General features: G+C 39.3%; 1 protein-coding gene across 1 annotated transcript in view; it reads right to left on the bottom strand.

Moving 5' to 3' along the window:
• Positions 1 to 11700: 11700 nt before the first annotated feature.
• LOC117733814 (nucleolar protein 4-like) overlaps positions 11701 to 17479 on the bottom strand; it is a 126828-nt gene continuing 121049 nt past the window's right edge. The window contains exons 8-11 of the mRNA XM_034537707.1: positions 17235 to 17423; positions 14981 to 15094; positions 13598 to 13829; positions 11701 to 12536 (exon numbers count right to left, since the gene is read on the bottom strand). Coding sequence (XP_034393598.1) covers positions 12289 to 12536; positions 13598 to 13829; positions 14981 to 15094; positions 17235 to 17423 — 783 coding nt within the window. The 3' untranslated portion in view covers positions 11701 to 12288. The remainder of the gene's footprint in view (positions 12537 to 13597; positions 13830 to 14980; positions 15095 to 17234; positions 17424 to 17479) is intronic.

Below are 17479 nucleotides of genomic sequence, written 5' to 3'. Positions count from 1 at the left end.
CCTGCGTACTGACAGGGAGGAGGGCCCTGATGGGCGTGTGTTTGCGTTTGTGCTTTTGTGTGCGCGTGCGTGCGTGTTTCTGTTAGGCTCGTGGACAGTTTTCCCTGAAGGTCATTTTGATTGTGTCAACGATGGAGTCTGTGTTTGCTAAACAGGATTTTCCAACAACAGAGTATGTCAAGTTCTACTCTGTTGTATTGTATTTATCTGTTTTACATCGTGAGGACAATGTGCATCTTCAGAATGACGGATATTCACTGTATGTAATATACCTTTGCATATACTTAGAAAGTGTTTATCTTATCTCATCATGGGAGAACAATAATTCTGGCTTCCTGAACATCCGGGGCGGAGCCAGACGTAAACATGCTGGGCTCAACTCAAACCAGCAGCAAATATGTTCAAGACATTTGATAATTGAATGTCATTTCATCCAATTTGGTATCTAAATGTTCTCTGACTGTCTTCATACTTTTTGAAACCATAACACAACAAATGTTGAGGATGACACATTTTCAGTCCTGCAAAAAAAAAAGTGTTACAATTCTAAAATTACCTCACACACACAGGGGTAACATTTAGCATTAAGCATTACTAATCTTGAAACCTATTCTGTTTCAATGTAATAACATTTACAGTTATACTGTATATGTATTTATTTGTAAAATGTTATTTTACACAGTTTGGAAAGTGTTTTTTTAAATCAAGCAACATCAAATTTGTCAAAACTTCAACAGGAAATAAAACTCCAGTATATATACTGATAATCGATGAATTCCCTTTTAAAGCACTTTTCAAGTAAAATGTCCAAATATTCTCTGCTTCTAATTACATGATTGTAAATTGAACATATTAGGACTTTGGTCTGTTGGTCGAACAGCTCGGGCACTTGAGGCTTACATTGGCATGCTTTCACTATGTTTGACATTATATAGCCTCAATTATTTAATTGAGATAACCTGCAGATTATTCAGTAATGAAAATAATCATTCGCAGCAGTCCAAGTCTGTATGATCAGGATCATTAAGACTAAATAACTGTAGAGTCTTTAAGTGATCAAATATGTTAATCTCATCTTCCTTTTCCTTTTTATCATGCCTTTGTGCCGGCCTCAGTATGCTTTCGGGTTGTCCATCGTACGTACGTATGTCCCATTCTCGTGAACGTGACATCGCAGGAACGCCTTAAACTAATTTCTTCAAAATTGGCACAAACATCAAGAATTTGGTGGTCAAAGGTAACTGGGACCTCACTAAACACATTTTTTTTTTTGCAATAACTCAATAATTCATATGCAAATGACAATTTAACACACATTTTGGACAGACAAGTAAGAAACTACAGTTTGACTGGCTGGTGAAGGCACACAACTAACTGCGAGTCAGTTATTGTAGTTTAGAGACTGTGGAGTCGAATGACTGCAGCCTTTGTACCATTCGGTCCTCCCTCTGTGCCTTTCAGACCTGCATCTGTCCTGCAACATTACAGCAAGATACGAATACCCTCGTTCACCACGAAGTAGCATGAACTTCGCACCACGTATAAAATATAAATCATCATGAGTTTCTGCATAAAGAATCAAAATCATTACATTTGTCTTCAGGCATCATTGAACTTGAATACATTTTAGGTGGAGGTCCAGCTCCAAATGAATTGATGAAATAAAGAGGAGTGTAATTCAATTATGTCCTGTACTTAAAGAAGGGACCATTTAACACCAGCTACACATGCCAATTTATTTAGTCAATCTTAGCCTTAATGTGTGATACCTTTTGGAGCAGGTACATTTTGGGGACACATGCAGTCAGCGGGTTTTCAGTCCAACTAATGACCTCAGAAGGTGATTTCTCATTATTGTTTTTTTTTGCTTCTTTTAAAAGGCACCAAGGCTTTCCACGGTGCTCGGTTGGTGCCACAAATGATGCCACTGACTCTTGGAAGAGAGGTTTAGTTGTGTTGCTCTAAATTAAGCACACCGTTCAAATGTGAGGACCATCTGAGAAAAAAACAGTAAAAGATGAGCTATCTGTCCAAAATGTGTGTTAAATTGTCATTTGTATAATAACTTTACTAACAAGTATTGTGTGTGTGTGTGTATCAAAGCCTGATACATCTTGTTCCTCTGTGCCATAGAGCTCCATTAAAAACACATCACTGATCCACACTGGGTCCCATGTTCATTATGAACACACAAACTGCATTTTGACTCAATCCCACATTCACCTTCCTGCTGCCACAAACACTCACTAGAGCACTACATGTGAATTAGTCTGCCAAACAAAACACTATTCCCTAATGTTTTAGTACCATTTGAGACAAAAAACAAAAGTCTTTTAAGGGAAGTCATGAAGTTGAAGTACATCCTTATACATTAATCAGGCAGTTAGCCTTTACTATCTTGAGGTAGCAGAAAAGTGGAGAGACTAAGAAAAACTGGTTCTAATCCAACATGAAAGCTTTTCAGTTTGAGCCCTAATCTTAATCTTTAAATTCGCGAAAGGCTCAGTGTCTCAGCGTACACGTTGGTTCTGAGTTACGTCAGAGGAGTCTAATGAACTAAGTCTTCATATCACAGACTGTTGCTCAGTTTCCATGATAAAAAAAGTGAAAAGGAGGAATGAGAAAGAGAAAGCTTTGAACTTTTATGTGAGCTTCCTGATAGTGATGGAAGCAATAACACGATTGTTTATTCCAAATCCGTAAAAGGATTTCACCAAAATGCACTTAAATATCAAAAGCAAAAGTACTTGTTGATTCTGATGCATCAATGTTGGAGCAGTATGTTGCTGTTGTTGTTGATCACTGCTGGTTTTAAACACTTTATTCACCGTTAGATAGTTCAGTGGTTCCCAACTTTGGGGTTGAGCCCCTCTAATGGAACCAGTTAATCCTTTGGGGTCTGATCTGATTAATGTGGAGGAAGAAACTGAGAGATATCACAACATACCAGTATTTACTATAGCCATTATACCTAGAAAGAAAAATAATGATATCATGTTAAAAATACATATGATATTACTGTGTAGATAATCCAGCGCCTCTTAAATAATTGTATGTTGTAGTTATACTTACAAACTCTCTTTACACCTTTATTTGCGAAATAGAGACAAAATGCATAACCATCAAATTTAAAGATGAATTTGACAGATAGAATATATTAAGAGATTTTTGTATCACAATAATATTGTATTGTGAATTACTTTGGCTCCAAAAATCACTTAATGAAAATCTGATATTGTGTCAAATCTAGTTCTGATCCACAAATTTGTATGAAAGCTTTTCTCTAATCTTTGATTTTTTGTGATGTTAGATAAATTGACCTCTTTGGGCCTTAAACTCTTATTTAAATGAAATCCTTTGAGAAGTATTGAGAGGAAATGCTCACAAAATAGTTAAAGGTCACAAGCCCAAAAAGTAAAAAATGTCTGGTTTAATCTTTAACAGTGTATTAAAGGGTAACTTTAGTAATGTTTGTTTGTGTCTCTGAAGAGTCCTTTCTATAATGTTGTCAAATGAGCGATTACCTTTCAGACGGTTTAGCGGCTGCTGGCCGCAGCGTCCTCTCTCAATACTGAACCGATTGCTTTCTCCAGGTTGAATAAATACTTCAGTTACCCCTTAATGAAAAGTAACTACAGCTGTTGAATACGTGTAGTAGAGTAAAGAGTGCAACATTTCCCTCTGGAGTAATGTAGAAAGTAACAGTAAATAAAAATACTCAAGTACCTCCAAATTGTACTTATGTGAATGTTACTTTCCATTCATCAAGGACTAGCGTGATCAGTGCACTTCTAGTCTGGAATATAAAAGAAAAGGCGTTGCTCTGTCAAATAGATAGCACACCGTTTTATTAGTATATTTAGCTTTGTGACATACAGCTTGGAAGAAAACAAACAAACAAAAAAACTTCATGGTCACAATGTTTTTAAAGTCCAGAAACATTTCAGCCTTAGCAGAGAGAAAGCTCAGTTTTTCAATCATTGGTTTCTTTGTCATGGACCAGAGTGATATGTTCTCGTTGTTGGGCTAAACAAACACGCCTGTACCGCTCCAACGTAGTCAACAAACAAAAATAATAACCCTACAGTTCTTTTATTAATTTTTTTCCCGCCATCATTTAAGTTGCTTCACATATATTATCAACACTTTTCTAAAGAATCAAAATATTTAGCCACAAGTACTTGAAAAAAAGTATCCACTGTTATATATAATAATAAACACAATAAATATAAAAAGAATTTTTGATATAATTTATATGGTATCAAAGAGAGAGGGAAATGGGCCTTCGGTTGGACGTGTTTTTACAAAAGTGATGTCCTTTTTTTTCTTCCTGAGGTTGAGTTTTGTCATCTGCAGTTTGCTAAATATACTAATAGACTAAGAGACCCGACACTGGGTCTGTAATGGCTTATCATTCACTGAGGAATCATCTCCACCGGATCCTGGGCACACCAGTGGAGGGTCATTGTGTGCTGTGGAGTCAGCCGAGAGGTCAAAGGTCACCCCCCTCTGAGCCAAACAAACACACAGCTCGACTCTTCCCATCCTCCCCCCCAAAACAATCGGTTTCTTCACGGGGAAACTTGTTTTTCAATTTCAGCCGTGTGACATTTCTTCACCAAAACACTAAAGAAAATTCTCAACTGTTGCCACTAAGTGAACTGATAATCACACACAAACTAGCAGTTGCATTTGTCAATGAAACGTTGGTGCAACTGAATGCTGACAAGGCATTTCTAAAAGGATGCTAAAAAAACAAACATCTAAAGCATGTGTCTGGTGAAGAAAAGTGATGACTGAAATTCAAAACCTCAACATGTCCCCTCATGCGATAGGCTTATGCATGTGTAAATGGTGATAATTGTGTTTGGACGCAGTCCCATTTCCCTTCAGCATGTAAGGTACTAGTCAGATTAACTGAAATGGGGTGGGGGGGGGGGGGGGATAATAATAATGGAGAGATGAGAGGAAAAAAAAACAGAAACAAAACCAGAAAGAATCGCAAAAATCTGTACATGTAAACATCACACTTCCACTGAGTCAAATCATGAGGAGAATACAGGTTTCACATTGGTATTACTGGAGGTACAAAGCCCCGGCAGAGGAAATCAAGACAATCAAGAGTCCAGTACAAAGTCAGGTAAAAGACAGAAAGAGAAAATAAAAGAATCAAATATCTTTCAAAAATAAACAAATTAAGGAATTTAATGCACCAATGAAAAGGAACAGAAAAAAGAAAAAAAAAAAAGAAAAGAAAAACGGCCCGGAAAGCCATTTTTAAAATGTTGACAGGTGCTGTTCTCTCTGCACTGATATAAAACAAAACGAAAAGGTCTATTACTTTTCCTCCTTTCATTTACTTTTAAAAATATGTGTGTGTTGAGCTATACATCTGACCAGACTGGCTCAAGAACTGTGTGTGAACTTTAGGGACCTGACCGGCTCCACAGCTCAGCTGATGGTTTCAGGTTTACATCTAGAAGCTTCCCTGCAGCCCTTTCAGATCCTCTCAATGGCTTTATAAACTCTGCTGCATCAGCATTAGTCCGAAACCATGATCCACTAATCAGAAACGTAAAAAAAATATGTTGCTGCCATAGGGAATAGTGAGGTTATATTTATTTTAAAAGAGTTTGACATTGTGGAAATGTGCTTATTTGCTTTCTTCGAAATTTAGATGAGATGATCAATTATTGTTCTTCTCATCCAATACTCGGCAAGTATGTGTCAATAAGCACATTCCCCCTCCTTTCAAGATTTACACCATGTCAGGAGAAGGAATCTAAGTAAATGAAACCGAACAATTAAATGAATACAATATAAAGTAACAGTCTAGTCAAACACTTTTTGCACTGCATGGGGGGAGTTGGACTCCTAAGATCAGTCACAGTAGTTTGAGATTAATGTCATCGTCTTTTCATACAGAGATCAGCTTCCTAGAATTGGTTGAAATGTTTTTTAAAATAAAGAATAAATTGATAGGCAGCCTTTAACTCTCGAACAAAAGAACCTTCTTTGTGGTCAATTATCTTGTGGTCATTTTGAGTAAAACAACTTAATTTCAAGGCCCCACTTGAAAAGACAAGCCAGTTTTTAGGACCTCAACTTGTCTTCAGCATGCACTGTTTTCCCCTGGAGATTCAAAGCTCACAGTCAACAAGCTGCAGGTTTTACAGAAGCTTAATATCAAAGCATATCAGCAACTTTGGCCAAGTGCAGTAAAGGTCACCATGTAACTGGAATTATTAAATCTTTTCTAAAGTTGTTGCAGAAAAGACTTGTAAGATGAAATATAATTGTTTGTGGTGATGGCGGTCAGGTCCCGTGTTGGTTGACATCCATGTTTGGAATGTGCAGTACAGGCATACAGAAGTTAAGTTGTTGGAATATTGTACAAAATCTCTTTTAATAAAAGACCACTTTACTTGCACTACAAAATATATGTATAAAATAATATTAAAAATGATTGATAATAATACTAATTGTGTAATACAAAAAAATAGAAATGTGTCCGCCATTTGCTCAGCCAGTGAAGGAGTTTTGGAGTATGAATGCTCTGATTACGGTTAACAGTTCATCTCCCAGTCCGCCCCACTGGATACAGCAGACAGACACACAGTGAGCAAATTACACCTTTCTAAAGATTGTCATTTGCCTTTTCTTTCCTTATTTTTGTATTGTTTGTTTGTGGTGCTGTGGTCTGGCTTTGAAGTCAACTGGTACTCGTCGAAAACCTTAAGAACATCCTTTCTGAGGCAGATGGAGAACTTTGACACGGGCAATGAGGTAAAAGTCCCAAATGTCCCCCCCTTAGTGACTGCTTGATTACCACTTCAAATAGTCTAAAGTCAGGGAAGCGGTGTTTGTTACAACCTGACCAAGAATTAAACTCGGGCACTTTGTCTTGTTTCTTTTTGGGAAGATCTCAGTGGTTCAGTTGTGTTTGGTAAAAATGACTTTTTCCCCATAAAAGAAATCCCAGATGCTATTTGAAATAAGCAGCTCTTCCCACAGGAAGTTTTCGCTGACAGTATCATCATCAAACTGTAATGAGGAGGGAGGTGGATGCACAGCTTCATCATTGTTTACACAGCATTTCAGGACGGGGAGACTAAACCTTTTCTCCAACTTCATTAGAACATTTAGACACATTTTAGGTTCCAAGCTGCAGTTCAAGAAACAGGATGAAAACGTCTCCTGACTGACTAACAAGGACTGTTGGGGTAAGTTGTGTTGAATATTAAACTCCAACTGTGGCTCTGTTCCTTTCTGCAGATAATAAATCCACATTTATAAGGGTTCAACACTTCTAAAAGTGGTTGCCAGGCATCTGCTTTTGGTTGCCGTAACAGAAAATAATGTAGGTATTGCAATTAAGATCTAAGTCAAATGAATATTGAAAATGTATATGTATACATGTGTGTATGTTGTACATGTGTGTATGCTTTGCAGTATAATTTCACAAATGTCCTTTTTGCTTGTGGTCCAGGTTCATCCGGTTGCTGACGCGTCAAACCTTTTCCTCCCACACTCAAACAACTGACTGCTTCACCTTTCTCTCTAAAACAGATGCATCTGTGCATGCGAGTTAACACACTAACGCACTTGCAGCCCTCTATGGATTAAAAGCCATATCCAAATAACACTAATCAACTATTGAAAATGTATATATTTTGGGGTGCACATTTTTCTATTTTATATATGTTGTCACTGAATTTGTCTAAATGGTTGTTGAACCCTGTTTATCCATTTGAAACCTATTATATGTGGTAACTTATGGCTGTGGATTGATGATGGTAGGATCTCCATTTCTTAAAAACACATTTCTGAAGGGGGTAAATTGAGACTGAATCCATCCGCGAGTCAGGATGTTGGGATTTCTACCTGAAATCAGCTTGATTGAAAATGAAACTGAAAGACACTCAATCGTGTTTTAATCTGAGGGACCAGCATCACATCATCTGCTCCAAAAAAAATGTTTTTTGACAAAACAACTGATGATGATTCTGTGTTTCCAAACCAAGTAACCAAACTGGTTCACTGGTTGAGAAACTCTAGGATACATCCCGGAGTAACCTTAAAACAGACTAAAAGAGAAATAAGATAATAAATAATAAATCTAAGTATCCCAAAAGTGCAGAATTTCCCAGATAATCAACAGTCTCATGTTGGGGTTAAAGAAGGCGATCGCAGCACACTCAAACAAAATGCGTAATCGGCCCTATTCAATTGAATAAAGACAAAAAATGTGGTGCAAATTTGAAGAAAAATTGATTGTACCTCAGTGAATCTCAAATGTTATGTTGTGGGATTTCCTATATTTCAAAAGGCATACATTTTTAACTATTCTTGTTAAATGTGACTTCACTTGTAGGAGCACTGGTTAAAGGTTGTGGCTTCCTTCTCTCCTCCTCGTCTAGTTGGGTCTTTTTTTTTTTTTTCTTTGCATATTTCTCTCGTGTCATTTAGCGATCAGCACACTTTAAACAAAGATACCAGTTTTGTGAAAAAGTACAAAACAAAAAACAAAATTTTAAATTCTACATCTAATCTGCCATAAATTAAATAATTTACATTTTAAACATTTCAAACTAATCTGAAATTGACGTGGTGGTTCTGACATTGCACGCAAATGTAAATCATTGAAAGTTTGGATGTAGGTTTTGTGTTTGTGAAAGACCTCCACATGTCCTCCGCTCTGTGGCCCGGGAGCGCTCGTCATCCAGTGCATGTGATACACACTCACTGTGGGCTGCCAACACAAACCATCACCAGTGAAATGCTATGATTATCAACTGCATTGCAAAAAAACACACACCACATCTCTTTCACTGTCTCGTCTGACTTCAGCAGTGCAAGTCGAGGGGGGGTGGGGAGGGGCTGCCAAACATGCATACATGCACAGAGAACTTCCCCCCTTCAAATCACAGATGACTTCGCTTGGTGTGCAAAAAAAAAAGAAGCAAATCTCTGTGACATGACAGTCGAACAGAGAAGAAAGCAGAATCGAAGCAGAGAACACAGAGCAAAGCCTCGAGAGGATATAAGTCACGCTTGTCTCTTTGTTCATTTTCTACTTGTTCAGTTCTACAGGCGTTAATGGATAAAACCAGACGCTTTGAGCAACTCAAATCAATTTGGCTTTTTTTGTTAGCAACTGTACCAAGAGACAACACTAAGTAGTGGTTAACAAAAACAAGAGTTGCTCCTCACGATGTCACAACTCTGAAAAGAAATAGCTCCACGTTTTGCTTTTCTGCAGAGAGAAGATTGTTTTCTCGCTCATGTCTGGATGGTACGTACAGCTGGAGCCAGGAGATGATTAGCTTAGCTTAGCACACAGACTGGAAACGGGGGGAAACGGCGAGCCTGGCTGTGTCCAAATGTAACAACATATGACTAATTAACACATTATATGCTTGTTTAACTCCTTAAACTTGCCAGTGCAAAAATTATTAGTAGTAGTTATTAGTAGTTTTATGAGGGGGGGGTCAACCAACTCAAAGTGACTCCAGGAAGTCCCTCCTCACAGCAATAACTATCCGTAAATCTATTTTTTATTTTTGTGAATTGAAAAAAGAAATAATGTGTTAATCAGTAAACTTTATGGGTGCTGGTAGGTGGAATTTCTCAATATTTGTAGAGACAGGCTCACCGTTTCCCTCAGCTTCCACTCGTTATGCTAAGCTAATCGACTGCTGTCTCAAGCTTCAAATTTAATATTCACATAAGAAGGTGGTATCAATCTCTCATCAAACTCAAAAGAAGAAAGCAAATAAGCATTTTGCCCAACATGTAAAATGTTTCCTTTAACAAAGAGGCTGTGGCTGAACTCTAAGCAGGTCAACAGGTCCACTGGAATATTATATAAATATAATGTTCATCACTTACAACAAAAACAACCTTCATAAGGTGTAATATCAACATAGCTAAAAGCCATAAGATGAAGGATTTCCTTTCTCTTTTAAAAGGTATCTGCAGAAATTCAGTGTCACCTCCTCCCTCTTTCCTTTAGAATCAAATTAATATTCATCCATCATAAAACAAATCAGTGTTACAACTGGACTATTTTGTCCATTGAGTGGTCTAAGTGTGTAATTGTTGGCCTGATTTCAAGTACCACAGTGAAGGTGCAAGGCTCCATGAAAACATCCCTTCCTGTTTCCTCCAGAGGGTGAAAATATGAAGGGAATAAACTGAAAGAAACAAGTTCTGAAGTATTCACAGTTAGACAGTCACAAAACACAACATGAATCAAGCCCTATGAAGCAAAAGCAAAGAAACCAACCAACCAGTCTGAGATACGGGTCGGTGAGCGGATGAAGGTAGGAGTGTTTTCACTAAGTCCTCCTGTGATTTTTTGTGTTGTTTTTGCTTTGTTGTGATCAAGTTGCAGTCAAGGTCGCAGGAGGTCGGTCGAGTTTTCACGGGGCACTGCGGCTAGCTAACGCCCGGCTTTGTTGAGGTTTCAGGTCTATGGCAGAAGGTCCGTTTTTTGTATAGCAGCAGCAACATGAAAGTTCATCTTTATAATCATAATAATAATAACAATGGCCATCTCCAAGTTTAGCAGAAACACACAGTAAGACAGAGCAGTCCTCCTCTTCCTCTGAAACCTGGACTAGACCAGAGAGGGGAGGAGGAAGTGTTTAGGTCCACGAAGAAGAGGTGAAGAGTAGGTCCAACGGAGAGAAGAAGAAGCAGCAGAAGAAGAAGCGAGGGAGGTGAGGAGTTTTAAACAGAATGATGCTGAGGTTTCGTTGGCGTTACATCTACATTTGTAAAAAAGAAAAAAGAAAAAAAGAAAAGTAGAAGCGGGAGGTCAAATTGCCACGAGTGGTCAACATTGAACCCCCCTTACATTTAAGATAACCCCTCCCCTCCCCTCCCTTCCCTTCCACCCCACCCCTTTAAGGAGTAAATCACCTTCCGGAGTAACACACACCTGCCAGCTCTGATTCTTCTTAAGTTTTCAAGATGAACTGATTATTTACAGCAGCACACAAATGCACCTGCACAGGTGAAAAGAATAAAGTTCAGAGATTTCAGTGTTTCTTTATGTCAGTTCTTGAAATGCTTCATCGCTTTCCGATATTGCAGGTCTTTTGCGCAATATAGTTGGATTCTCGCCCCAAAATATATAATCCGTGAAGACATCAGGTGGTAAAGTAGAAGTCTACTGGCTTCTGGTGGGAATGTTACCATTCATTTGCAGAGTGTGTATGTGTGTGTGTGTGTGTGTGCATGTGTATATATATCTGTTTGTGAGGAACTGAAAATGGAATTGGCAGGTCTGATCTGAGGTATTTCCTGGTAGTCCACATGGCGTTTTGGATGCATAAATAGCAAGTTCCTCCCTGGGTAAAAAGGTTGAGGGGAGTTTAGGGTGAGGTTTCAGGTGAGGAAAAAGTGCGATAGGACAAAGAGAGCCTATATACAAGCGAGCACAACAAGTTTCTCTCCTCCGTTTTCTTCTTTTTTCAACAAAACATCAACTTTTTTTCTTTTCCAGTTTCCATCCCCTCCGGACTCAAAGTCTTTTCCGTATTTAGTGCTATCTGCCAAGATAAGTCAAACCGCTTGGGAAGAGGACAAAACAAAAACAACAAAAATTCTCACTGGACTCCAAAAAAAAAGGAAAGATCTTCAATAAAATAAAAAAAACACTTGCCATATAACAATAAGCTTCAGTAGTACGAATTCAGGGAGTCAATATTTATTATTTTTTAAATTGTTAGAATCGATGGCGTTGGCTGGGTCTCCCGTCAAGCAAAACTCAAAAACTTCTCCATCCACAACGAGGCAAAGTCTTTTTCTTCTTGAACCACAGCAGCAGAATCAACAGCCTTACAGTCACTCTTCGTCCAAGCTACACTCCTCTTTTATCCTCCTTCTCTCTTTCTCTCCTCCACCCTCCTTCGCTAGTGTAGTGCTGATTGTGAGGTGCTTCCAGACAGGAGAGGAAGAGATTACTTCAGAGACCAAATGTTCCTTTTTTTCTCAGGCAGAATAAATGGCTTGAGGTTGTGGGTGATTGTTTTGGGGATGGGGGTGTGGGATTGGTCTACCTCCCTCTATCCCAGTTTCCCACTTTTTTCCTCAAGAAAATAAATAGTGCGCACAGGTTCTGAAGGAGGGAACCGCAAAAACAAGAGGTCTGGGGGTTCTGCTTCGTTCAGGAAAGACAAGGGACGCAGGCGGACACAAAACAAACATAATGGGAAATGTGTTTGTGTTTGTGTGTGTGTGTGTGTGTGTGTGTTTGTGTTCTGCCATGTTCCCCCTGAATCAGTTCTGCTGCAGGATGAGGTTCTCCAACTCGTCTGCCGAGCGCAGCAGGAAGGCAGCTGACTCTCTGTAGCCGGCAATCAGCTGACGCACGGCCGTGATCTCCGGTTGGCTGAGCTGGGTCGACGACCCGCCCCCTCCTCCACCCCCACTGCCCCGCCCACCCAGGCTGTTGTTGGTGGAGGCTGAGGAGGTGGAGTTACTGATGTTGGCAGAGGAGAGAGATTTCATGCTGAGGTCTGTGGGGCCTAAAGGTGGATGGAGAGAAGAGGGTGATGAGAGAGGAGGGTGATGAGGAGGGAGGGATTGATGAATGGATAAAAGAACAGAGGAGAGAAGGGATACACAAGTAAAAGGTGAAATTGAGGGAAGGAGGGAGGAAAAAGAGGTGTAGGAGCGAAAGATCAGTCGGTTTAAAATGAGAGAGGACTGCTGGAATATCATGTCATTTATCAGTGTGGCTCCCATTAAACCTTGAGCTTAAGCTCCAAGGTGACGAGAGCAAAGAACTAAATACTGTGATCATGGAAGCTCTAGTCACACACATCGAGCAAAGCCTTTTCCACTGCAAACCTGCGTCTCACCGCACCATCATCAACACCAGCGCTCTCTCTCACAGTTAATAAAAAAGATGACAGTGAAACACTACTTAACACAGCCTATAAGTTACTCTTTAAACTGAAAATGTATTTTACCAAGATCTACAACTCATTAAGTAGCAGGAACAAACTGAGGAGCTCAGATTACAACACACACAGGGAGAGCGACTTCATTCTCAGCTCAGATAGACATTAATCCACTATATCTTCACTATGAAAATACTTGTTTGATGTTATATTCCGAATCCAATATATTGCACCTTCAAAGCTTTTATTGATCTTGATCTGATTGGCCAGTCTCCTTCACAGACTAGATTTTCTGAAACCCTAAAACACAGCCAAGAGGATAGGCAGAAGTCTAGTTTGATCTCAGACACCTTGAATTACAATTTGCTGAAAGGATTTTTTGCCCAATTAGTCAAAGATAACCTGCCTACCTAAGCTTTATCAAGACTGACATACATCAGTATCATGCGTGTGCGTTAGCTGCTACACTGCCATCTGCTGCTCTGATTCCTTTCACTGCTCTCTTTTCTTCTGCTTCTCCATATCCTCCTAGTTCAAGTTTATTTTATCACCCTCACGTCTCTCTCCCTCCTCACTGCCAACTTACGCTTTACTTTTTTTAATTTATTCTAATAACTAGGAAGTCCATCTCCTCTCTGTCTGCTTAAAGCTCCTCTCCTCCTGGACCACACTCCCAATCTCACCGTTGCTCTGAGCAGCAGCGCCGGTCGTCAGGGAAACGGGGTGTTGCATGGCAGCGCCCAGCCCCGGGTATCCACGGTAACCATAGCTAAGGCCAGCTCCATTGATGTAGAGCTGGGAGTCCTGGGAGGAGAAGGCGGATGCGGCCAAGGAGTAGGCGGAGTGAGCCAACGACGCCGGTTCCCTCAGACCCCCTCCACCACCGGACGGCTTGTCCAGGGAGATCTGCTCGTCCTGGAAGAGGGAACAGGACATTAGAGGGTTTTCTTTTCAAAATGCTGCACAGCAAGCTGGGTGGATTACATTGCAACTGGTATTAAGAACTCAGGTTAATGTCCCTACTTTTCTAAAATGAAACCTGCAGCATAAGAATTACAATATTGCAAAATCTGTATGTGAGCATGTCTGAAGTGTTCCACCAACCTTTCACTACTTTTAACATTTACTGTTGACAGAAACCTTGTAATTTAGCTCTTGGAAAACACCCCCTCTTTCTTTGTGCCCCAAAGAAATACAGATGTGTCTCCAACAGTGACCTGGTGGCCCATATCTTAAACCCACTTTTCTATTCAATATTAGGATGGGATTATTTATTTACCATGCCAAGGAGGTTACGTTTTGGGGTTTGGTTGGTTGTCAGCAGGATTTCGGTAAAATAATGGCCCAATTTTCATGAAATTTAGTGAAACTGTTGAGTATGGGCCAAGGAGGAAAACATTACATTCAGGAGCGGATCCAAACTCCTGGTGAATACACAAATTATGTTTCATTTATGGAAATGGCCTTGGCTGAGGTAAGCGCTCTCCAATTGTCCCTCTATTGAGCTAGTGATCATGGTGATTTAATACATCCCCTTTGTGTACACATATATAATAAACAAGTATTCATTCTATGGCATAATAACTTAATAACGTACTGGGTCACATAAATGTGACAGTGTGGCTGGATTGTGTTTGGCAGTTAGTATTCAAACTAGCAATGCTCATTTAATCAGATTAACTGCAATTCTTTGGCGTCACCCACTGATAATTAACTCTGTTTGTTTAACTACAACTCAGGTCTGCAGGCATGAAACGACACAGACTTTTCTCTCAGTATTACAGTAGTTCTCAATCAACTGCTTATTACTGGACTGGCCAGACAGCCTGCTAAGCATCTATGTAGATGAATTAGTCAAATACAAAACATTAAGTCATGTTTTTTCCTTTCACATATGAATTACGCGACACACACACACACACACACACACACACACACACACACACACACACACACACACACACACACACACACACACACACACACACACACACACACACACACACACACACACACACACACACACACACACACACACACACACACACACACACACACACACTTACATGATAGGCATCAAGGCGCATCCTCTTTGCTGCGTTGCGTGATTCGCTCTCGCAGGCGGCAGCCAGGATGTTCTCAGCCATGGCTGAGGTAAGGTGAGGTGGGGTAGGACGGGTCTGCAGACAACACAATGATATCATGGAATTATATGATTGAGTGAATTAAGGAGACAGGTAGTTATGCAATCTTTCTGTAAACAGAAAGAACAACATCAAAACATCTTCAGCCATGTCTGAATTGAGTCCAAGTGGATTTAGATAGAAAGAGGATACTGACTGTGCTTCTTATATTGTGGTTAAATAATGATTACATTAGACTGGAATGAATGTGATTATTTACTGTGCATGACACATAAATAACACAAATATCTTCAGTTTGTTTGTGTATAGCAGGAAAACTACCTGAAGAAAATAACTGTCTTTTGACATTTGCATAGAAAAACAGCTGAACGAGTTTCCTGTTTTAATTAAAAGGTTTACTTTATAAAAGCTTTTTTAATGTGAGCACACCATTTTATTTTCATATCGTAACTGTTTAATAGAATCACTTTTTGTTTTTTTTGTTGTCATAAATCTATTAAGGTTAAAATGGGAAACGTAGGGTTAGTATGCCCGAAGGATTTTCCGCCATTGCTTTCGCCATGCTCCATATGCCATTGTCTCGCATATGGTAATGACTCTCACTGCCTGAGGAGGGAGACAAAAGTTCCACACTCCAGCTTTAAGTTCAGTACTTGAGTAAATGTACTGAGATAGTATCGAGTTAATTGCTCCAAGAAGAAGAGAAGGCGGTGACGACTTTTGACCTCTACATGAAGTATATTGGATGATTCAGATACTCAGCTTTTAACTGAGGAACAGTCGGTGTCAAGTTGAGCCATTTCGACCATGCAAACAGCATTAGCGTATTTGTCAAAGAGATTATTATTTTTGAATTACTAGTAAAGATTGCAGCGTATTAATCATCTGTGTCACTGCACACACCCCGCTGGTGAAACATATTACACACAGATCTGTCACTGCAAGTCAGTTTGTCACTTGATACATGTCTCGATATTCTGCACATCTGCAAACTGAATTAACGCTGACTACTGAGACAATAAATATTGAAAGGAATGATCAATCATGTAGTAAAAGATGAATTACAAATAGATTTTGGCCACCACTTTGGGATGACATAAATATTTTATAAAATCAGCAGCTAATGTCAAACTGATGAAATTCATGTAAGGGGCAAAACGGCAAACAAATAATAAGAATAATTTGTTGTGTTTACTGCCCTCTCCAATCTTCTCAGTGGTTAGATTGAAGAGGTTTAAACTGTCACTCCATTGTTCATCTGATAAACCAATAGTGCTAACCCTGGACTAACCTTCAATTTATATTGTGAAGTTTTAGGAAGAGCATAAATGAATCAATTTGCACATTTGTTTGTGATGTTGAAGGATTCGTCAAACCTTTCACCCCACAGTCAAACAACTTAAGTTTGCTTTGCCATGGTGTCTGAAAGAAATGCTTTTGCACACGCAAGTTAATGCACCAAGTGCAGCGTTGCCACATGCAGCGTTGTCTGGTTATGGTTCTGACTGTAACAGCAATATTCAATTAAGTTTTGGTATTTGTTGTCCCTATACCAGAAAATAATGGATGTTCAAGATTGTTAGCTGAATCAAAGACCCACACTACCATAACAAGCTATATATGTATATGTATTTATCTACAGTCACATTTATTCCCTTTAATTCTGTTTGTGACATCATTTGTTCAGCCTCAAAAGCTTTCTGTGAGCAGGTATCAGGTCTGCATCGCAGAGCTGCACATACTGAACTTAACAAATTGCTGCAACAAGAAATGTTCACTTAAAATTTGTTGGCGAATAAAAAATAGCGCCAATTGATAAAAATACTGATACCATTATCCCAATAACTATTGTTATTATTATCAATATGAGTATTTTACGATTATTACATTCCTTTAAATGTCTTACTTTCTTATAGAGCTGCAACTATTGCAAATTATTTCACTTCTAGTACAAAATTGCCTTTCCCAGTTTTATGTAATTGAAAACTGAATTAATTTGGGTTTTGGACGTTTGGTAAGACCAAACAAGACATTTCTAGGGAACTATAATGTGCATTTTTTGCTATGACTGAAAATACATTACATGGGAACAATTGTAAAAACATTCTAAAGTCACAGCTGTTCTTTACTAAGATATTGAGATATCTGTAAAGACCCCTGCTAACAGGCACATTACCTCCATGCCACTCTTCTTCATGCGTCGGCAGGATTTGAGGTAGGTGCGGATGCGCTTGCGGGCGCGTTCCTGGAATTCTGGGAACTGTCTGCTGCAGGACTCGATGATGGCCTGGATCTTTTCCTTGGGCTGTTTAGAGATGGGAACCATCCGATCCAAGTTCTCGTCCACAAACAGACGCACAAACATCTGCAGGAAGAAAACACGGCTGTTGGATACCTTTCTTTACCTGGTCGTCTTAAAGT

This window comes from Cyclopterus lumpus, chromosome 7, assembly GCF_009769545.1.
Source record: "Cyclopterus lumpus isolate fCycLum1 chromosome 7, fCycLum1.pri, whole genome shotgun sequence".
Classification (NCBI taxonomy): Eukaryota; Metazoa; Chordata; class Actinopteri; order Perciformes; family Cyclopteridae; genus Cyclopterus; species Cyclopterus lumpus.
Note: the sequence above shows the minus strand (reverse complement) of the source record. Positions and strands in the feature narration are given on the sequence as shown.